General features: G+C 38.2%; 1 protein-coding gene across 1 annotated transcript in view; it reads left to right on the top strand.

Annotated features, from left to right (window-relative positions):
- NUFIP1 (nuclear FMR1 interacting protein 1) overlaps positions 1-17665 on the top strand; it is a 38736-nt gene that overhangs the window by 1834 nt on the left and 19237 nt on the right. The window contains exons 2-6 of the mRNA XM_007085377.3: positions 616-698; positions 2496-2594; positions 3334-3396; positions 4435-4511; positions 16528-16620. Of these exons, the coding sequence (XP_007085439.1) occupies positions 616-698; positions 2496-2594; positions 3334-3396; positions 4435-4511; positions 16528-16620 (415 nt within the window). The remainder of the gene's footprint in view (positions 1-615; positions 699-2495; positions 2595-3333; positions 3397-4434; positions 4512-16527; positions 16621-17665) is intronic.

Raw genomic sequence — 17665 nt, forward strand, 5'->3', positions numbered from 1 at the left:
GGAGGGTATGGGGGAAGAGTAGCATGAGAAAATATACCGGCGTCTCATTGAAGGATTCTGGGAAGTCATTCGTAGATTTTCCAGCAAGCTTGTGACCATTGGAGGATTATTTTTCGGTGGTGTCAGTGCACAGTGTCTATTGGAAGAGAGGGCTTAGGAACTGGAAGACAGTCTGGGAGGCTGTCAAAGTAATCTTGGTGAAGGATCAGGGTTTCAGAGCTGGATCACAACCATAAGAAAGGAAAGAATTTGAGAGAAAATGTATTTCACAAGGTTGTTTTCCTGGTATAAAATTGATGCTGAAAAGCTGTATTGGGATAGTATTGTTTACATTTCTAATGTTTCAAATAACAAGAAATGTCATCAAGGTTAGAGTAGCCATTCCTTTCTTTGATGCCTTTGAAACATTGTATGGACATCTAATCTTACCAATTATGTGTTCATTTGAAACATATTTATTTGGTAGACTAGTCTTAATCTTTGTTAGTTTGTTTGAACTACTTTTCTTCCTAGAAGAGGTAGTTTCTGCCCAAGTATTTGTGACATGATAGAGCAAATAAAAATTTAAAAAATTGTATAGTTGCAAATATTTATGGATTTCTTTTTGTTTCTTAGTTAAGCGTTCTTATTTTCCACGAAAATATGATGCAAAATTCACTGACGTCAACTTCCCTCCCAGTAGAAAACAGAAGAAAAAGGTATTTTTAAAGATATTCTTGAATGGGACACTTCGGTCCCTATGTCACTGTTTCATGCCTTGCGTTTCTAACATAACTGTTTCAGTGTTTTGCATCCATTATTGACACAGTGGGGCCTTGCTATAATAGGATCTTTAAAGATCTTAGCTTTAAGTAAAAACTTTAAGCAAAATCTTTTTGAGAAGTAAATGGAGAAATTGTAGAGAGAGAAAACATTGAATTCATTTCAATATATTTTCAAAAATAAACATAACAGAATTGTGATTATGAGTAAATATAAATGTTATTAAACCTTGGTGAACTAAATATTTATATATTAGCAAATTGGAAGGGGAAGGATGGAATTTAGGGAGAAGAACAGAAGTCCAAACTTTCTCTTATAAAATTGAAAGTATGGAGTTAAGAACAAATTATAATGACATAAACTCTTTATTTTTCATTATCTTTTTGACACAGGGATCTTTTAGGAAAAAATACTTCTGTGATTGAAAAAAGAGCAGTTTCTTCTTCTTGTGTCAAAATCAATTAAAATTAAATGTAATGTTAATTTAAAATAGTTTATATTTAGTTTATCCTCTGTGCCTGAAGTCATATCTGAAATTGTTCAGGCAAGATTTTTTTGTGTTATTATTGTTACTTTATTTATTTGTTTATCTTAATTCATTGTACTGCTTCAGTTCTTTTCAGTAGTAGATATTTATCATTTTTAGGAACAAAGTTATTGTTTTTTAAAAATCAGGATCAACTCTTTGTTATGCTTCAGGGACCAAATCTTAAAATAGGCTGCTTTCTGAGGAAATTTATATATCTGGTCTGTTTTAAAGATGTGCATTAATTAGTGTCAGGGCATCTGACTGGCTCAGTTGGTAGAGGATGTGACTCTTGATCTTGGGGTTGTAAGTTTGAACCCCGTGTTGGGTGTGGTGATTACTTAAAAATAAAATCTGGAAAACAAATAATGTCATTAGTTTAGAATGAGTCGAATAAAGTCTACAGCATGAAATTAGGATTCCTCATTTCGACGTGAAAACTGTGTAGCTAGTATTAACAAAATATTGTACAAGTGTATTAACATAATCCCAATGTTAAACAATAGAAGGCCATTTCCTAGTCTCATTGTAAACAATTTTTTTGTTTTAAATTTAAGAATAAAAATAGCAAATTGGGAATAAGTAACTGACCTTTACTAAATGATTCTTTTTTGGGGTTAAAACAAAATCTGATATAGTTGTTTTTCCTAAAAGTTGAAATGCTGTTTTGTTTTTAATTTTTTTTATTTTTAACATTTATTCATCTTTGAGAGACAGAGAGCTAGAGTGTGAGTGGGGGAGGGGCAGAGAGGGAGGGAGACAAAGAATCTGAAGCAGGCTCTAGGGTCTGAGTTGTCAGCACAGAACCTGATGCAGGGCTCGAACCCATGAACCTCAAAATCATGACCTGAGCTGAAGTCAGACGTTTAACCAACTGAGCCACCCAGGTGCCCCAAAATGCTGTTTTACCATGAGTATTGATTAGACCATTTTGACATATGCTGTGCCCTTAATTAGATTACCAATTTGATCTACTCGCAGTTTATATTCTACTCAGATTTAACAATTTTTTTATAATGCTTGTTTTTCCTAATATATTTCCTATAGAAAACAAAACAGAATTATCCTTTCATTAGAAACGTATTCAGAAGTTTTCCCCACATACAGGGATTATGTGAGAAAGTACATCCTACTGAGAGGATAGTTATATTTTCATCATTGAGTAAACATTTTTTATCAAAAATCTAATGCTTGTTTTTGTTTGCAGAAAAGAAAGGAACCAGTTTTTCACTGTTTTTGTGATACCTGTGATCGTGGTTTTAAAAATCAAGAGAAGTATGATAAACACATGTCTGAACATACAAAAGTAGGTTTTTCTTGGTTGCCCTGAAGTGTCTTTAACAAAATGAGTATACTTGGTAGAAATTCCAAGCTTTTTTTCCTTAAAAGTTTATAGTTTTCATAGAAATGTCATTTGATGTCTTGACGCATTGAGATAGGGACCCTGGGATTTGCAGTTGGAGGGTGGGGAGCCTACTGCTTCAGGAAGAGGCAAGATGGCAGTAAAGAAAGGAGGTCTGACAACTGTGTGTGCTCACCTCCTCTGCTTAGTAAGAGTGCTGGGCCTCACCCCAGTTGCTCTGTGTACCTTTGTGTGTTTTTTCCCCTTTAAGGCTGCCCTTGACCATTTAATCACACTGTGTAATTTGCCATGGCCCATCACTCTCTAAGGTTGGTCTGGACCTTATTAAGTACTTTAAAAAAAAAATGCTCTTAATTTGGAAAGGTTCTTTTTCAGTTTATAGGAATGCCTTCAACTTTAGGAGTTAAGAAAATTTTATAACATTGCCGATGTCATGTATATACTAAGTAGAGAAGTAAATGATATGTGTTACTGTACTATCTGCTTTGAGAATGTCATTCCTTTTTAAATACAACCTGGTTTGGAGTGCTCTTTATTTTGCTATTGACATAGTTTGGGATGCTGTCTATCCCACATAGATGGGATAACTATGTAGCTCAGTGAGATTATGTTTGAATATGCAGTAGTAGGGTAAAATTAACATAGAAAACATTGAATAGTCTTTTTCTTTAAACTCTTGCAGTGTCCTGAGGTAGATTGTTCTTTTAGTGCACATGAGAAGATTGTCCAGTTCCATTGGAGAAATGTAAGTTCTTGTGTGAATTTTTGTTTTGTTTTTTTAAATTCACGTTCTTTTTAATTCATTGATTTGTTATCTTCACAGCTCTTCATTTACATAGCCTAGTAATAAGTAACATGGAGTACTTTGTATTATTCAGTTGTTTTTTTTTTTAAATTTTTTTTAACATTTATTTATTTTTGAGACAGAGAGAGAGACAGAGCATGAACGGGGGAAGGTCAGAGAGAGAGGGAGGCACAGAATCCAAAACAGGCTTCAGGCTCTGAGCAGTCAGCACAGAGGCCGACGCGGGGCTCGAACCCACGGACAGTGAGATCGTGACCTGAGCTGAAGTCGGACGCTTAACCGACTGAGCCACCCAGGCGCCCCTGTATTATTCAGTTTTATCTTCACAGACCACTATGTGAAATAGATAAATATTGGCCAGAATTAACATTAAAAAAAAAAAAAAAAAAAAGGATTTACCGAGCGCTTTAGAACTGATTTCTGCACTTGAGTTTCTTGATCACAAATTCTTTGCTTGCTTTATTATGCCATGCTGCTTCAAATCGTTCTGTGTATTCATTATTTCTTTAGCTACCTCACTCAATTTTGGGTGATGGGTCATTCATTTGGGTACATGATGTTAGTTGAGATATGGGTGACATACCTACTTTGTAACCAAAATTGCATTACTCCTTTTTTCCTTATCAATTGCACTAATCTGAACACATGAGAAATTATCCCTTTTTCTTTAAAGGGAAAGTCACAATATGGATGGATAAAACCTGCTTACTTAGTTTTAAATTTGTCTCTGCTAGTAAATTTAATGTTGAATACAGAGTCTCCATTATCCCCCATAATTGAAATTTAGTCAGAAACATACAATATGAGGAGGCCTGGCTGGCTTAGCCGGTAGAGTGTGCGACTCTTGATCTCAGAGTTGTGAGTTCAAGCCCCACGTGGGCGTGCAGCCTGCTTAAAGATTAAAAAAGATTAAAAAAAACCCAAAACCCAAACATGTACAATATGCTTCCTGATGTTCATCAGGCTTTTTCTCCCTAGATGCATGCTCCTGGTATGAAGAAGATCAAGTTAGACACTCCAGAGGAGATTGCAAGATGGAGGGAAGAAAGAAGGAAGTGAGTCAAGAGTTCAGAACTAGTGACATAATTTTTCTTCTGTGTCAAGGCTGAGTACTTCCAAATAATGGCCATTCTGGCTCTAATGAGTAATTTGAAAAAGGAAATTTGGTGTTTTTTAACATTGCAAATATTCATCTGAAAACGACTAGTACTGACTAATTTTGCTGTTCTTCCGAGTTGGTATACAGAGACTTTGAGATTGTTACTTGATGTTTCAAATATAAGCATTACAATTTTATTAGGGTAGTTTTGATTCATTGAATTCCCTTATGATGTTGGTGCTAGGGGATAGGACAGTAAGCTATATTATATGAGGCTATTATTGAATAAGTTTTTAGAAAACCTAATAGGAGTTCTTTGTAAATGACTGGTTACATAATGGGACTGTAGTCTACTCTTTGAGGGGAGCTACTACATGCCCCCTGTGTCAGAAGTTCAATGTTGAGGCAGTAATGAGTGGGTACTCTTACTAAAAAAATATATAATGCTTTGCTGTGTTTTTCCTTTGATTTTTTTTTTTTTTTCCCAGCAAAAATTTGTTGACTGACTGCAGCATGCTAAGTAGAGGGAGTACAACAACGATACACGGGTTTATCCTTAATTATAAAAGGCCAGGAATTCTTTCCTTTAAGTAATGTCTAAGAAATTTGGCCATGTGACTTAGGGCTTTATGCTTATTAAGGAAGAACATTTACTAGATGTCTAGCTAGGATATTCTATGAAAAACCCCAGTGGGACACTGTTTTATTGTCTTCTCAGAAAGGACTATAATATCATCCTGAAGCTGAAACTAAGGCAGAACTCTTAGAATGGTCAGACGCATTTTGAAGTCAAACAGTGTTTTTCTGGCACTAAAAAATGAAGAGAGCCTGAGATGAAAAAGGGGATAGTTCTCTTCTAAGGTCAAGAAAGATACTTGAAACTTTTGACAGGGGGGTCAAATTTTTACTTTGTTCAGCTCAATTTAAGGTTTTAGTTTATTTTTAAATTCAACATTTTTATGTGTAATGAATTATTTGAGACTATGTACTTTATGAAAAAAAGAATGTTAGTCAAATTATAGGTATTTGTTATCTTCACTACCATCATCCTTAAAGTCTTGGATATATGAGTGAGATAAGCTTGATCAGATGCCCAGCAAACAATAAAACATGACATGGCATGTTTTATTATTTTGTTAATACCTGCCTTGAGTACAGTGTGAGGTTGAGTAAATGTCCCAGTGAAACACACCCCAGAGTTATCTTACGCTTTATATAGCACTCACTGTCGCGCTTTTAAACTTCTTAAAATACATGTTTTTGGGTTTTTTTTTTTTTTTATTTGAGCATAGTTAACATACAATGTTATATTAGTTTCAGGTGTACAGCGTAGTGATTAAACAGGTTTATATGTTTTGCTCACCAGAGTGTAGCTGCCACCTGTCGCCATGCAATGCCGTTACAGTACCATTGGCTATATTCCTGTGCTGTACCTTTTAACCCTGTGACTTAGTCATTGCATACTTGGAAGCCTGCATCTCCCACTCCCCTTCACTCATTTTACCCATCCCTCCACCCACCTCCCCTCTGGCAACCATCAGTTTGTTATCTCTATGTGTATAGGGAACTTTTTGTTTATTATTTAATTTGCTTAATTTTTCAGATTCCACATATAAGTGAGATCATATGGTATTTGTCTTTCTCTTTCTGACTTATTTCACTTACCATAATTCCCTTCAGGTCTTAAGTTTTTAGTTTAAATCCACTTACATGTAGTATTGTGCCAGACGTTATACTATTAGGTGAAAAAGTTAGTTACTGCCCGTTAAAGCTTCAGAGGTAATTCTGAGGGAAGCCCGCATAAACATGAAGATTTAGAGCCAACTGAGAGCAAATAGAATTTAGTAGATGTGTGTAGTTGTGTCGGTTATTAATATAGTGTGCAGAGATGGAGAGGGTGAAGGGATAATCGGAAGAATTGAATCTTTAAGCAAGTAGAGTATAGCCATGGGTTAATACATGCCTTGGGTACGGTGTGAGGTTGTGACTAAATGTTCCAATGAAATACACCCCAGAGTTATCTTATGCTCTATACAGCGCTCACTGTCTCACTTTTAAACTTCAGCATGGACTTGGTGGATTTAATAGAATTTCAGTCTCATCTTTGGCTCACGAACGAAGGAGTTTAGGCCTCTTGGAGAGAGTATACTAGAATGCCTTTTTCTCTTTATCTCCTTAGCAGAATCTTACTATCTTGAAAGACTGTCTTAAATGTCACTTGGTTTGTCACTCTTTCTCAATCTTCATTTCCTTTATCTCGGTGCTGCCAGAGTGCTAGTCTGTAACAAGTTAAGGAACTTGTACCAGAATGTGAATTTATTCATCACTTTTATTATTCAGAAAATCTTGCTAGGAAAATGATGTCAGCTGATCTAAACATTTTGCTGAGCGACAGAAGTGACGTATACTCTGGCATCAGTGTGTGGACTGGCTGCCAGTCCATGGCCTGCCGTAACGTAAAGCACTATCTGCTACCTCGTTTGTGAATACGTAGCTTAGTAATACGACCACAGTAGCGCGTGTTGCCTTCTATTATAGTTGGCCCTAGTCTTGGACATCTTTGATTCTGCTGCACTTCGCACTGTGCCTGGAGCTTCGTATGTGGAGGATAAATGCTTGTTGATCGAATTTCTTTTTGTTGTTGTTGATCGAAGTCCTGTTAAGTGGTGCAGAGTAGGAAGACCCAGTCTTGGCATGAGGGAGCCAGTTGCATTGTCAAAGTAGTCAGGACCATGATGTAGTTTGACTTGGTGAAGAATTTTGAAGCATTTTATCAAGTATATGTTTTTGTTTTGTTTTGTTTTGTTTTGCTTCTTCGTTTTAATCACCTGGTTTAATGTTTTTCTGATTATTTTACACAGAGGAATAGTAAAGCAAGAGGAGTTAACTCCGCTTTCTGTCTGATATTTAGTTTTTCAGGAGCGGATGCTACCAGTGTTGAAGATTGTATCCTGCTAGATGGGGTGGAAATGGCTTGACTGCTAAAACACTAACATAGTCCCCTTACTACTTAGCCCTGACTTTGATCATTTGCAAGTTAGTGTAGCTCAGTGGTGCCAGCCCCTTTCATAAATGTTTAATTCTTTTTAGGAGAGTAGCAATGGCTGCTAGTCAGAAAAGATTATAAAGCAACTAAGAAGTTAACTAAGTAAACTTAGTTGTTGAATCTCTCAAGTTTTGAGTTCACTTAACTCAGTAGGAAAAGTCTGATGAGTTTCTGATTTGTCAGCTTTGGTTCTCTTATCTGTAGTCAGTGTGTAAACGGAGTCATTATATGAACTTTGGGAATATTAGACCACTATTAATGGTCACCACCTCCGTTGACCCTCTGCTACAAGTCTAGCTATTTTACTCTCTCACAATCCTTCCTTCCTTCTCAGCCTGTAAGAGAAGGACCTCAATCTAGTCTGGAGGAGTGCAGTGTTCCTTGACAAAGGGAAGTTGAGCTAAACTCAGATCTAACTAGGAAAAGATGAGGGGAGGCAGAGAGTAGTGTCCAGATGGACTGGCATGTTCAAGGGACTTGACTATAGGTAAGAGATGACAGAAGCTCTTAGAAGATGGCAGTGTTACAGACAGAGAGAACTAGGTGGGTACAGAACATTTGGGAGATAAATGGGCACTATTTGGTGATAGAATGTGAGGTAGAGGAGGAAACAGGTTTTGAGGAGACTTCCAAGTTCCTGACAGGAACTTGGTGAATCTGAGAGGCGAATCCTGGAAGAGGGTGTGGAGATACTGATTTTGGACATTGTTCAGTATGAGGAGATTCTGAGATACTTACTTGAAGATGTTGCGTAGATATTGGGACTTGGACTGGACTGGGCTGGAGATAGATATTTTTAAATCATGAAATTACAAATGTAAAGACATTCTCCCCAGAGAGGACAGAGAGGACAGAGTGAAAGGAGAAGGCAGCCTAACAGGATAAAAACCAACAAGACTGCTGAGTTGAGAGCCAGAGAGGTAGAAGAGAGCTAAGAACATGACATGTCACAGAAGCCAGTGGACAGGAGAATTTTAAGAAGGAAGATGTGGTTAGTAGTAACAGTGTAGTTTGCTGTGGAAAGGTCAGATAAAGCAAGAACAAAAAGTGATTATTTGATTTTGTGACATGTAGGGGCTCCTTGATGTGGACACAGGTGATTGATTGCTCCTTCGCTCTTCTCCTTTGAGTTTCCTGCCATCTGTCTACACAGATCTCTGCAGTTCTGACACCCTCCCCAGTGATTCCCAACAAGATGGTTGCAGCTGCCTTTGCCACCTGCCCTTGACATATTTGATGCTCCAACAGAAGTGTGTATACTTTGAATTCCCCTGACTTTTTGAGACTCAGATTGTAATAGTTCATTCAGTACCTTTTCATATTCGGATTTCCAGTGTCCTTCACCTCTGTGCATGCAATTTTAGCCTCTTTTGTGGTCATTCTCTGGACTTTTTGTCCTGAAAATCTTAAAGTTGGGCATACTCCTCTTTTCTAATTTTTTTAAAGTGTTTTTTTTTTTTTTTTTTTTTTTTTTAAGTAATCTCTACACCCAATGTAGGGCTTGAACTCACAACCCCCAAATCAGGAGTCACATGCTCTACTGACTGAGCCAGCCAGGCTCCCCTGGGCATACTCCTCTTTGATCATAACCTCCATTCTGTCCAGCTCTGTTACCTCTGCCTGGTCTGGGACTAGTTGAGACCTCCCATCCCTTACCCCTTTTACTTTCTTCTTCCATCATCCTCTCTGTCTTCCCTTCGCTTCAGCTCCTCTGGTTAATATCTCAGCTCCTTATTCCTTCATCCTTCGTTGTAGCCACCTGGCAAAAATGTCAGCTCTGGCTCAGGTGCTGAGCGCTGTTCAAGAAAATCACACAGTTGAAGTGTTCTCTGCAAGGAACTGACTTAACTGATGAGAAGGCTGGGTCATTTTCTTAGTATTTGTTCCTTGTTGTGCAAAATTAGATGTTCAATAGGCATACATTTCTTGGTTATATAGGTGACTATGTAGAATAAAATTTCAATAAATTTGTTAAACTGATTTTATTTAGTTTAGCCAACAAAGATGCCAGTAAAAACAGCTCCTTAAAAGTGGCAGTCAGGATTCTGTAATGTGGGCTTAACATGCATTTTCTGATTATTTCCACATTTCTTGCTCCTAGGAGCTCTTTGTCCCGGCTAGACCTGTTACTAAGCGTCTCCCAAACAGGTTTTCTGGCCTTTCAGCTTCAGTTTTGCTCATGCGGTTACTTCTAGAAAAATCTTACCTATTCTATCTTTGAGTTTTGCCCTTAGACCAGCTAAATCCTGCCTCTTGAGGGCTTTTTTCCCCCTCATCTGGCTAGAGGACTATCTTGTCCTTCTTTTCTGTCTGCCACTTTAATACAGATGTCCCTTATGATCCTATTAATGAACTTCTTTGCATATGTGTCTTTTTTTTAAAAAAAACTAAATTATAGTCTTTAGAAATATAAATATGTGGCTGTTTTACCTCCTGGTGCCATAGATCTAAGGGATGTTTGTAAATGTTGGTATATGTTTATGGGACTGGAAAATGTTTTTATTATGGGTGTAATTCTCTTATGGTATATTCAAGTAAGTGTTTGTAGAAATTTTGCTGAGATTCATATTTTTAATTCCTGTTTTAAACCATACCTTTGTCATTTTTATTTATTTATTTTTGTACCTTTGTCGTTTCTAAAGAAATTGGGCAGAAATGTGTTGATCTGATTAATAATTGTGGTTGGAAGCCAGTAATAATAGCTAATAGTACTTAAACTGCTGTGGTTTTGAACATTAAATTCTCACCACATAGGACAGACCATCACTAGACCAGCCAAATTGATGTGTGTCTGAATGCATTTCTTTTCTAACGTAGCTTCCCCACATGCATATGAACTATGCCCCCTTGTGGTTTTGTGTAAAAAATGCTTTAGCCTTTGAAGATGAAAACCAGCTTAGGTAGCCTGTGTAAAATCCCTAGTAGAAGGCTAGTTTGACTTTCTAATGGTAGCAAGAAATCCTAGTACCCTTTGAATTTATGTTAACGTATGTTTGACTAACTTCTTGACAATTGGTTAGCTTAAAAATTAGAGAGAAACATTCAGTATTTCAAAAGGCAAACATTGTATGTGGCTGAGGTCACCAAAAACTTAAAGCAGTAGACACTTGCCTTTCAGACTCTTAACCTAATATGAGCTCTAAGATAAATATATGTGAGGTGGCCATGAGACCACAGGCAAGTAAAGGCTGAATTTTAGCCATGTAGGGATAATAATGACTGGTTAAGGTGTACTTGGAATCTTTGGAAGGCAGGCAGGGTTACTAATTTGTTTTACAAAACTTCTTATAGGAGGTATAGTGCCCGCTCACCTCTCCTCCCCCTTTATTTTAAGGTATGTTGTCTACACAGTGAAATTCATCCTTTTTAATGCATAGTTCTGACAGATGTATGTAGTCGCGTGATCACCACCGCAGTCAAGGTATAGAACTATTCCATTATCCCCCCACATCCCCTCATGCCCGATGTGGTCAACTTCTAGCCCAGCTCTAGCCCCTGACAACCACTGATACGTTTCCCGTTGATGTGTTTGTGCCTTTGCAGAATATCGTGTCGATGGAATCATACGGTGTGTGACTTTTTGAGTCTGACTCTTGCTTATTAGCACAGTGCCTTTGAGATTCATTTATATTGTTGTATGTGGTAGTGGTTCGTCCCTTTCTGTTGCTGTGCTGTTCCACTATATGGATGTACCACAATTTGTTCATTTACTTCTCAACTGAGGGACATTGGGATGTTACCAGTATTTGGCAATTATGAGTAAAGCTTTTGTAAACATTGATGTACAGGTCTTTGTTTTGTTTAGACTTTTTTTTTTTTTTTTTGACTCGGGTAAATACCTGAGAGTGGGATTGATTTGTCATAGGATAACCATATGTATAACTTTATAAGAAGCGTATGTTTAACTTTATAAGGAACTGCTTTTAGGAGGCGAGTTTTTAAATCCAGATATGCCTAGTTGGGCATGGACAGCATTCGGATCAAAGAGGATGGCTAGGATGCACTGGTGATTACATCAGTTAGGATCCTGTTTCAGTAAATGGATCAGCAACCTTACTATCTTAGCTTAGCACAAAGAGGTCTGTTTTTCCCAAGTGGAAAAAAAAAGTCTGGGGCTACTGCTGCTTAGCAGCATCATCAGGCACATTTTCTTGCTTGTTGCTCCTTAGTTGGTGGCTTTCTTCATGTCCGCTGGAAGGTTCCTGCATATCCAAATATTAAGCCCTCATTCTAGGCAAGACGACAAGAAAAAGGCAAAAGACACACAAAGCTGAGTTTGCCTCTTTTCATTGGCAGAACAGTAGCTCTGTTTTTAGACCCGACCAAGAGACTCCCACGTAGCTCTCATTGGCTATAAGTGGGTTGCTTGACCACTTTTAGTGACGACAGGGTTGGTGGAGCATCCCCAAATGAAATTGTTAAGGAAGAGGGGAGAACAGGCAGTTCGTAGTGTTGGCCTCGGTGCTTGGTGGCCAAGTTTAAAGCTCCTTGAATTTCAAAACTCTTTTTTTTTTTTTTTTTTAATTTCAAACCTCTTAAGTGGTATTTGGAAGCAGCTCTATCCTGACTAAAGGATGGACTTGAGCAAGTGTTTAATATGCTTATTGGTGATGATTTTTATGTAAGATAGGTGGGGACAGAGGGGATAGAGTATAGTTCTAGTTTTTAGAATGTAGGCTGAAAGTATCCCATGACAGTGGACAGAAATGCCTTGGGAAAGGAATGGGTAAACCTGTGGAGTGAATAAATGAAGTTACAGATTTGTGAAATTTAGAGATGTTGAAAGAGAATGAGGATATTGGGTGAGGATGACAACTTGGGATGAAGTTTATACCTGTGATGTTGCCTTATTAATAAAGTGCTCTGTGGGGCGCCTGGGTGGCTCAGTCGGTTAAGCGTCCGACTTCGGCTCAGGTCATGATCTCACAGTCTGTGGGTTCGAGCCCCGCGTCGGGCTCTGTGCTGACAGCTCAGAGCCGGGAGCCTGTTTCGGATTCTGTGTCTCCCTCTCTCTCTGCCCCTCCCCTGCTCATGCTCTGTCTTTCTCTGTCGCAAAAATAAATAAAAACATTAAAAAAATAATAATAAAGTGCTCTGAGACGATCCCTTCGCACTTGCTGATTCATCTGAGGTTATTCCATATCTTGTTCCTCAAGTTCTTTCTCTGAAAATATTCATACATTGTTTCTCTAAGTGTACTTTATTAATAAAAAGCCTGGGAAACATTTCTTTTTTGGTACATTTGATAGATCTCTTAAGAATATGTGAATATTCTTTCCACTAGCAGTTTTTATAAAAACCAATTATAAAAATATATTTACGTTTTAAAATTCTATCATTCTCTATTAAAAAATGTTATTTGAAGGCCTAAAAAGAATAAATTTCACATCAATGTGGCAGAATAATCCATATGTCTTGAATTTTATCTTTTGAGTGCTACCTTCTGTCTGAGGAAGGCATTGTATTCTTTGATATACAGGGAAGGTAAAGCCTTTATGTAATTGCTATGTTAAAAAATGTAAAAGATTTTCATACAGTAAGAATTTTAGAGTTGGAAGAGAATGCTAAAGATTTGGTTTATCTTTAAAGGAAGTACATCTTTACGTTTATTCCTTTATCCAGCCAAACTTGGAGATGCCCACTGTGTTTAAAAACTTTAAGGCTTTCTGGGGTGCGTGGGTGGCTCAGTCGGTGGAGTGTCAAATTCTTGATTTCGGCTCGGGTCATGATCTCCCGGTTCATGGGATCGAGTCCCACGTTAGGCTCTGTGCTGACAGCGTGGAGCCTGCCTGGGATGCTCTCTCTCCTTCTCTCTCTGCCCCTCCCCTGCTTGCACGCGCATGCTGCACGCACTGTCTCTCAAAATAAAAAACCAAAAAACAACTTTAAGGCTTTCTGCTAATAGTCTGCAACCCACCCTGCCAGAAGCAATTCTTTCTTAATTCCTGACCTTTGAGGTATAAATGCTGTGATTTGGCATTCTAGAACACAGAATCTATCTGAAAGCAGCGGTGGAAGTTTGCTAGAAACGTTGAAACGTATTTCACAGTAGACAGGGAGTCCACTAGGTGGAGTAGTAATGTGATACATGTTTCACTAGTTACTGTGGTGCTGAGGAAATTCTTTTAAGTTGTAACCCCAATTCTTTCAGAATTCCAACAGAGGGGGTCTGCTTCTAAAACATGCTACGTCTTTTTGAAGTCCAGAAAGACTTTGAAATAAAAATACAGTAGTATGGCTTGTGTGGAAGCAGTTGTGGGTCAGTGCCAGTAAAGAGGGATTGTGTTTATATAGAGAATAAGCTTAGGGGAAAAGTCAACAAATGGGTGGTGATTTGAGAAGGAAAGAGTCAGAGTATGACCGGAATGATGTGTGCCGAGATCACGGTTGGCATAGTTTTGACCGTTTATCGACCTCAGTGCTTAAGGATCATCACTGCAGGCTAAAGGCTGAGGCAAGGGGAAGACAGAGTAGGGAAGACAGGAAAGAAGGAGGAGAAGGAAAAAGGGCATATGGCTTTTTTAATCAAAGCTGCAAACTCTTCCTTATTCTTGTGTTTCAGTATTAATGTTGCTCTATATGTAACAAGGTCTTGTGTTTCTGGTTTTCCTTTTTTTTTGGATAATTTGCTTTCTAGTGCCCTTGCTTTTCCTAGTTTTTAGTCTTCGGGTGCTGTGTAAATAGGAATGGCATAAATTTGGAAGAGGGTTTTATTAACTCAAGCACTGAAAAATGGCATCTTGTAGCTTTTCAAGGGATATTAAAAGAGCCCTTACCTTTAGGAAAGTGTTACTTTAGTATCGGCTAGAGGCAAAGTGAGCTGTTTTAAAAGACTTTCACCATCGGAGTTTGCACAACCTCCTTGATGTCTTAAGGAGTTCTTTCTTAGATCTCACCTAAAATCCCCTTGCTGTCACATTTACATTCTTTACCTTTGGGAAGCACGTAGGTAGCCTCTGTTTGCTTGTTCGTGGCCCACTGTGGCACCAAGTCTTTAGTGCTTGGCGTATGGCTCAACATGGTCAGGGTCTGCAGTACTCAGAAGAAAAGTGTTGAAGAAACATTCGTAGTAAGAAGTGAATTTCGGAGATGTGAAGGGTGTTGAGTGGCTGTGAGTCACTTGCCTAGACACTGTGGGGCCTGCGAACGTCATCACCGTTTTTCTCACCATTTCTGCGTCTGCGTGTTTCTGTCTTCAGATTGGGACCAGCTGGCTGCCATCCTTCCTGTCAGAGCGTTTATTGTCATTTCTCTTCCTCTTTTAAAGGCTGCAAATAGTTCCAGGTCCTTTCATCTTTCTTCAGAGGTTTTCTTTTTCATCTTGTTAATGATCTTTGAATCTCTTCTGAATCCCTTCCAAGTTTTATTTTTCCTCAACATTCCTCTTCAGTGTAGGGGCACAAAACTGAACACAGTGCCCTGAGAGTTTCTGACCACTTTTGAATATCATGAGAGGAAGATTTCACACTTGTACGTATGCCAGACTCCATTTCACATAACCTTAGATTATGTTTGCTTTCCAAAAGTCCAGTCATATGGTGCTGACTGGCTGTCAGATTTTTGTCTCCTATGACCTTGATCTTCTCCTCTTATGTTTATTTATAGCTTGTACATTCATCATCTTTTATTTATGGCGTTTACTTTCCTTGGCTGAATAGATTGCTTTGCACGGTCCTCATTGAAATTCATTGCCTTTTTTCTGATTATTTCACCACTTACTCAATGTCATTTCCATTCTTATCTTCCATTGTGGCCAACCCAAAGGCTTCATGTTGTCTGTGCCATTCAAATCAGTGATGCAGGTGTTAAAAAACAAAAACAAAAACAAAAAAGGGGAAGTTGGGGTGGAAACAATGTCCTAGAAACAATGGCAGAACACAATTTGTTGATATTTCTTAAAATACTTACTCTGATGATCAGCCAAGCTGAGTGGTAGAGAGCTGTGTTCCCCCTCTGTCTGTGCTTTTTTTATACTCCTAAGATCTGTTCCCCTCACCACCAGAGTTTGCATCTCCACACAACTGTGCCAAGGGACAAAGAAAGCTTTGTCAGAGCAATTCATCTTGCACATTGCTGTCAGATTTAATCTTAATCACTGCCTTACACAGAGCTCTCCCTGTTCATAACTTTCAGTGGCTCCCTATTGTCACTGAAATAAATATAAACTTTCTAGTCTGGTTTCAAGGCACATTTAATGGCCTCAGCCTCCCTTTCTGTCTGATTGCTTGTAACTGTTTCGTACAAAATGAACCACTTGCCATTCCCTGGATATCTTGCACACCTTCTGAGGCTTTGGTTTGTTTGTATTGTTTATTCTGCTTAGAACACTGAAGCTTTTCCATCTGATTTCTGTTTATTAACACCATGTAAGACTAATTTCTTTCATCTTTCTTCTGGATTTCTCCTGCTGGATATGATCATTTCCTCCCACCCAGTCTTTGTACCTCTTTGGGGTACTTTTATTATATTTTGCCCTTTGTAATAGCTATTTGTGTGCTTTTCTTATCTTTTTTTGAGAACTGTTTCTTCCTCGTTTTGGTAACTTTGGGTGTACCTAGTATGTATTTGCATAAGTAATTGCATAGACTTACATTTTTTAAATAGTATTTATGGATAAATGGCAAATAAATGAACTATATCAGTTTGAGCACATTTTATGATATATTTAATTCACATTCTAGTATAAGCTCCTTATCTACTCATCGACTGGTGACAGTTTGTGGACTGACAGCTGGTCTACTTGAGTAGCATTGTCACAGTCTACTTTTTTTCCCTTAAAAAATTCTAGAAAGAATTAAAGGTTTAAAATGATTTATTGTATTAGTTATTAAATAAACAGAAATTGCTAAATGCAGTAATTGCTTGATTAGATAATTAAATTTGTACTCTAAAAGCCCTTTTATAATTGATTTTTATTGTTTTCTAGAAACTACCCTACTCTGGCCAATATTGAAAGAAAGAAAAAATTAAAACTTGAAAAGGAAAAGAGAGGAGCAGTTTTGACAACAACACAGTATGGGTAAGTTCCTTAAAATCGCTTGCATTCTCAATGCTTATTTTATTTTATTTTATTTTATTTTATTTTATTTTATTTTATTTTATTTTTTTAAATGTTTATTTCTTTATTTTGAGGGAGAGAGCGTGCCCGCATGTGCACAAGCCAGGGAGGGGCAGGGGGAGGAGAGAATCCCAAGCAGACTCCATGCTCTCAGTACAGAGCCAGACACGGGGCTTGAACTCACAAACCATGAGGTCATAACCTGTGCCAAAATCAAGAGTCGGGGGCTCAACAGACTGAGCCACCCAGGCACCCCAACTCAATGCTTATTTTATTTATTTATTTTTTTTTTAATTTTTTTTTTCAACGTTTTTTTATTTATTTTTGGGACAGAGAGAGACAGAGCATGAACAGGGGAGGGGCAGAGAGAGAGGGAGACACAGAATCGGAAACAGGCTCCAGGCTCCGAGCCATCAGCCCAGAGCCCGACGCGGGGCTTGAACTCACGGACCGCGAGATCGTGACCTGGCTGAAGTCGGACGCCCAACCGACTGCGCCACCCAGGCGCCCCTCAATGCTTATTTTAAACGAGTATGCTGAAAATTAATAAACGAGCATACACCAAAATCTTAAAATTTCTACATTTCTGATTCTGAAATCTCTGCTTTTATAAATTTTTAACTTCAGGATTTCTTTATTATTATTATTTTTTTTTTTTTAATTTTTTTTTAACGTTTTATTTATTTTTGAGACAGAGAGAGACAGAGCATGAACGGGGGAGGGGCAGAGAGAGAGGGAGACACAGAATCGGAAGCAGACTCCAGGCTCTGAGCCATCAGCCCAGAGCCCGACGCGGGGCTCGAACTCACGGACCGTGAGATCGTGACCTGAGCTGAAGTCGGCCGCTTAACCGACTGAGCCACCCAGGCGCCCCCAGGATTTCTTTAAATTATATTTTTAAACAGATAATACCCCATATTCGCGTGGTTTTCACAAAGACTCGTTAATAAGTATTTTCTGTCTTTGTCTCCTAGCTAAACAGTTGTCCTTCTCAGAGACAACCCAT

The sequence above is a fragment of the Panthera tigris genome, chromosome A1 (assembly GCF_018350195.1).
Source record: "Panthera tigris isolate Pti1 chromosome A1, P.tigris_Pti1_mat1.1, whole genome shotgun sequence".
In the NCBI taxonomy this organism is placed as follows: domain Eukaryota; kingdom Metazoa; phylum Chordata; class Mammalia; order Carnivora; family Felidae; genus Panthera; species Panthera tigris.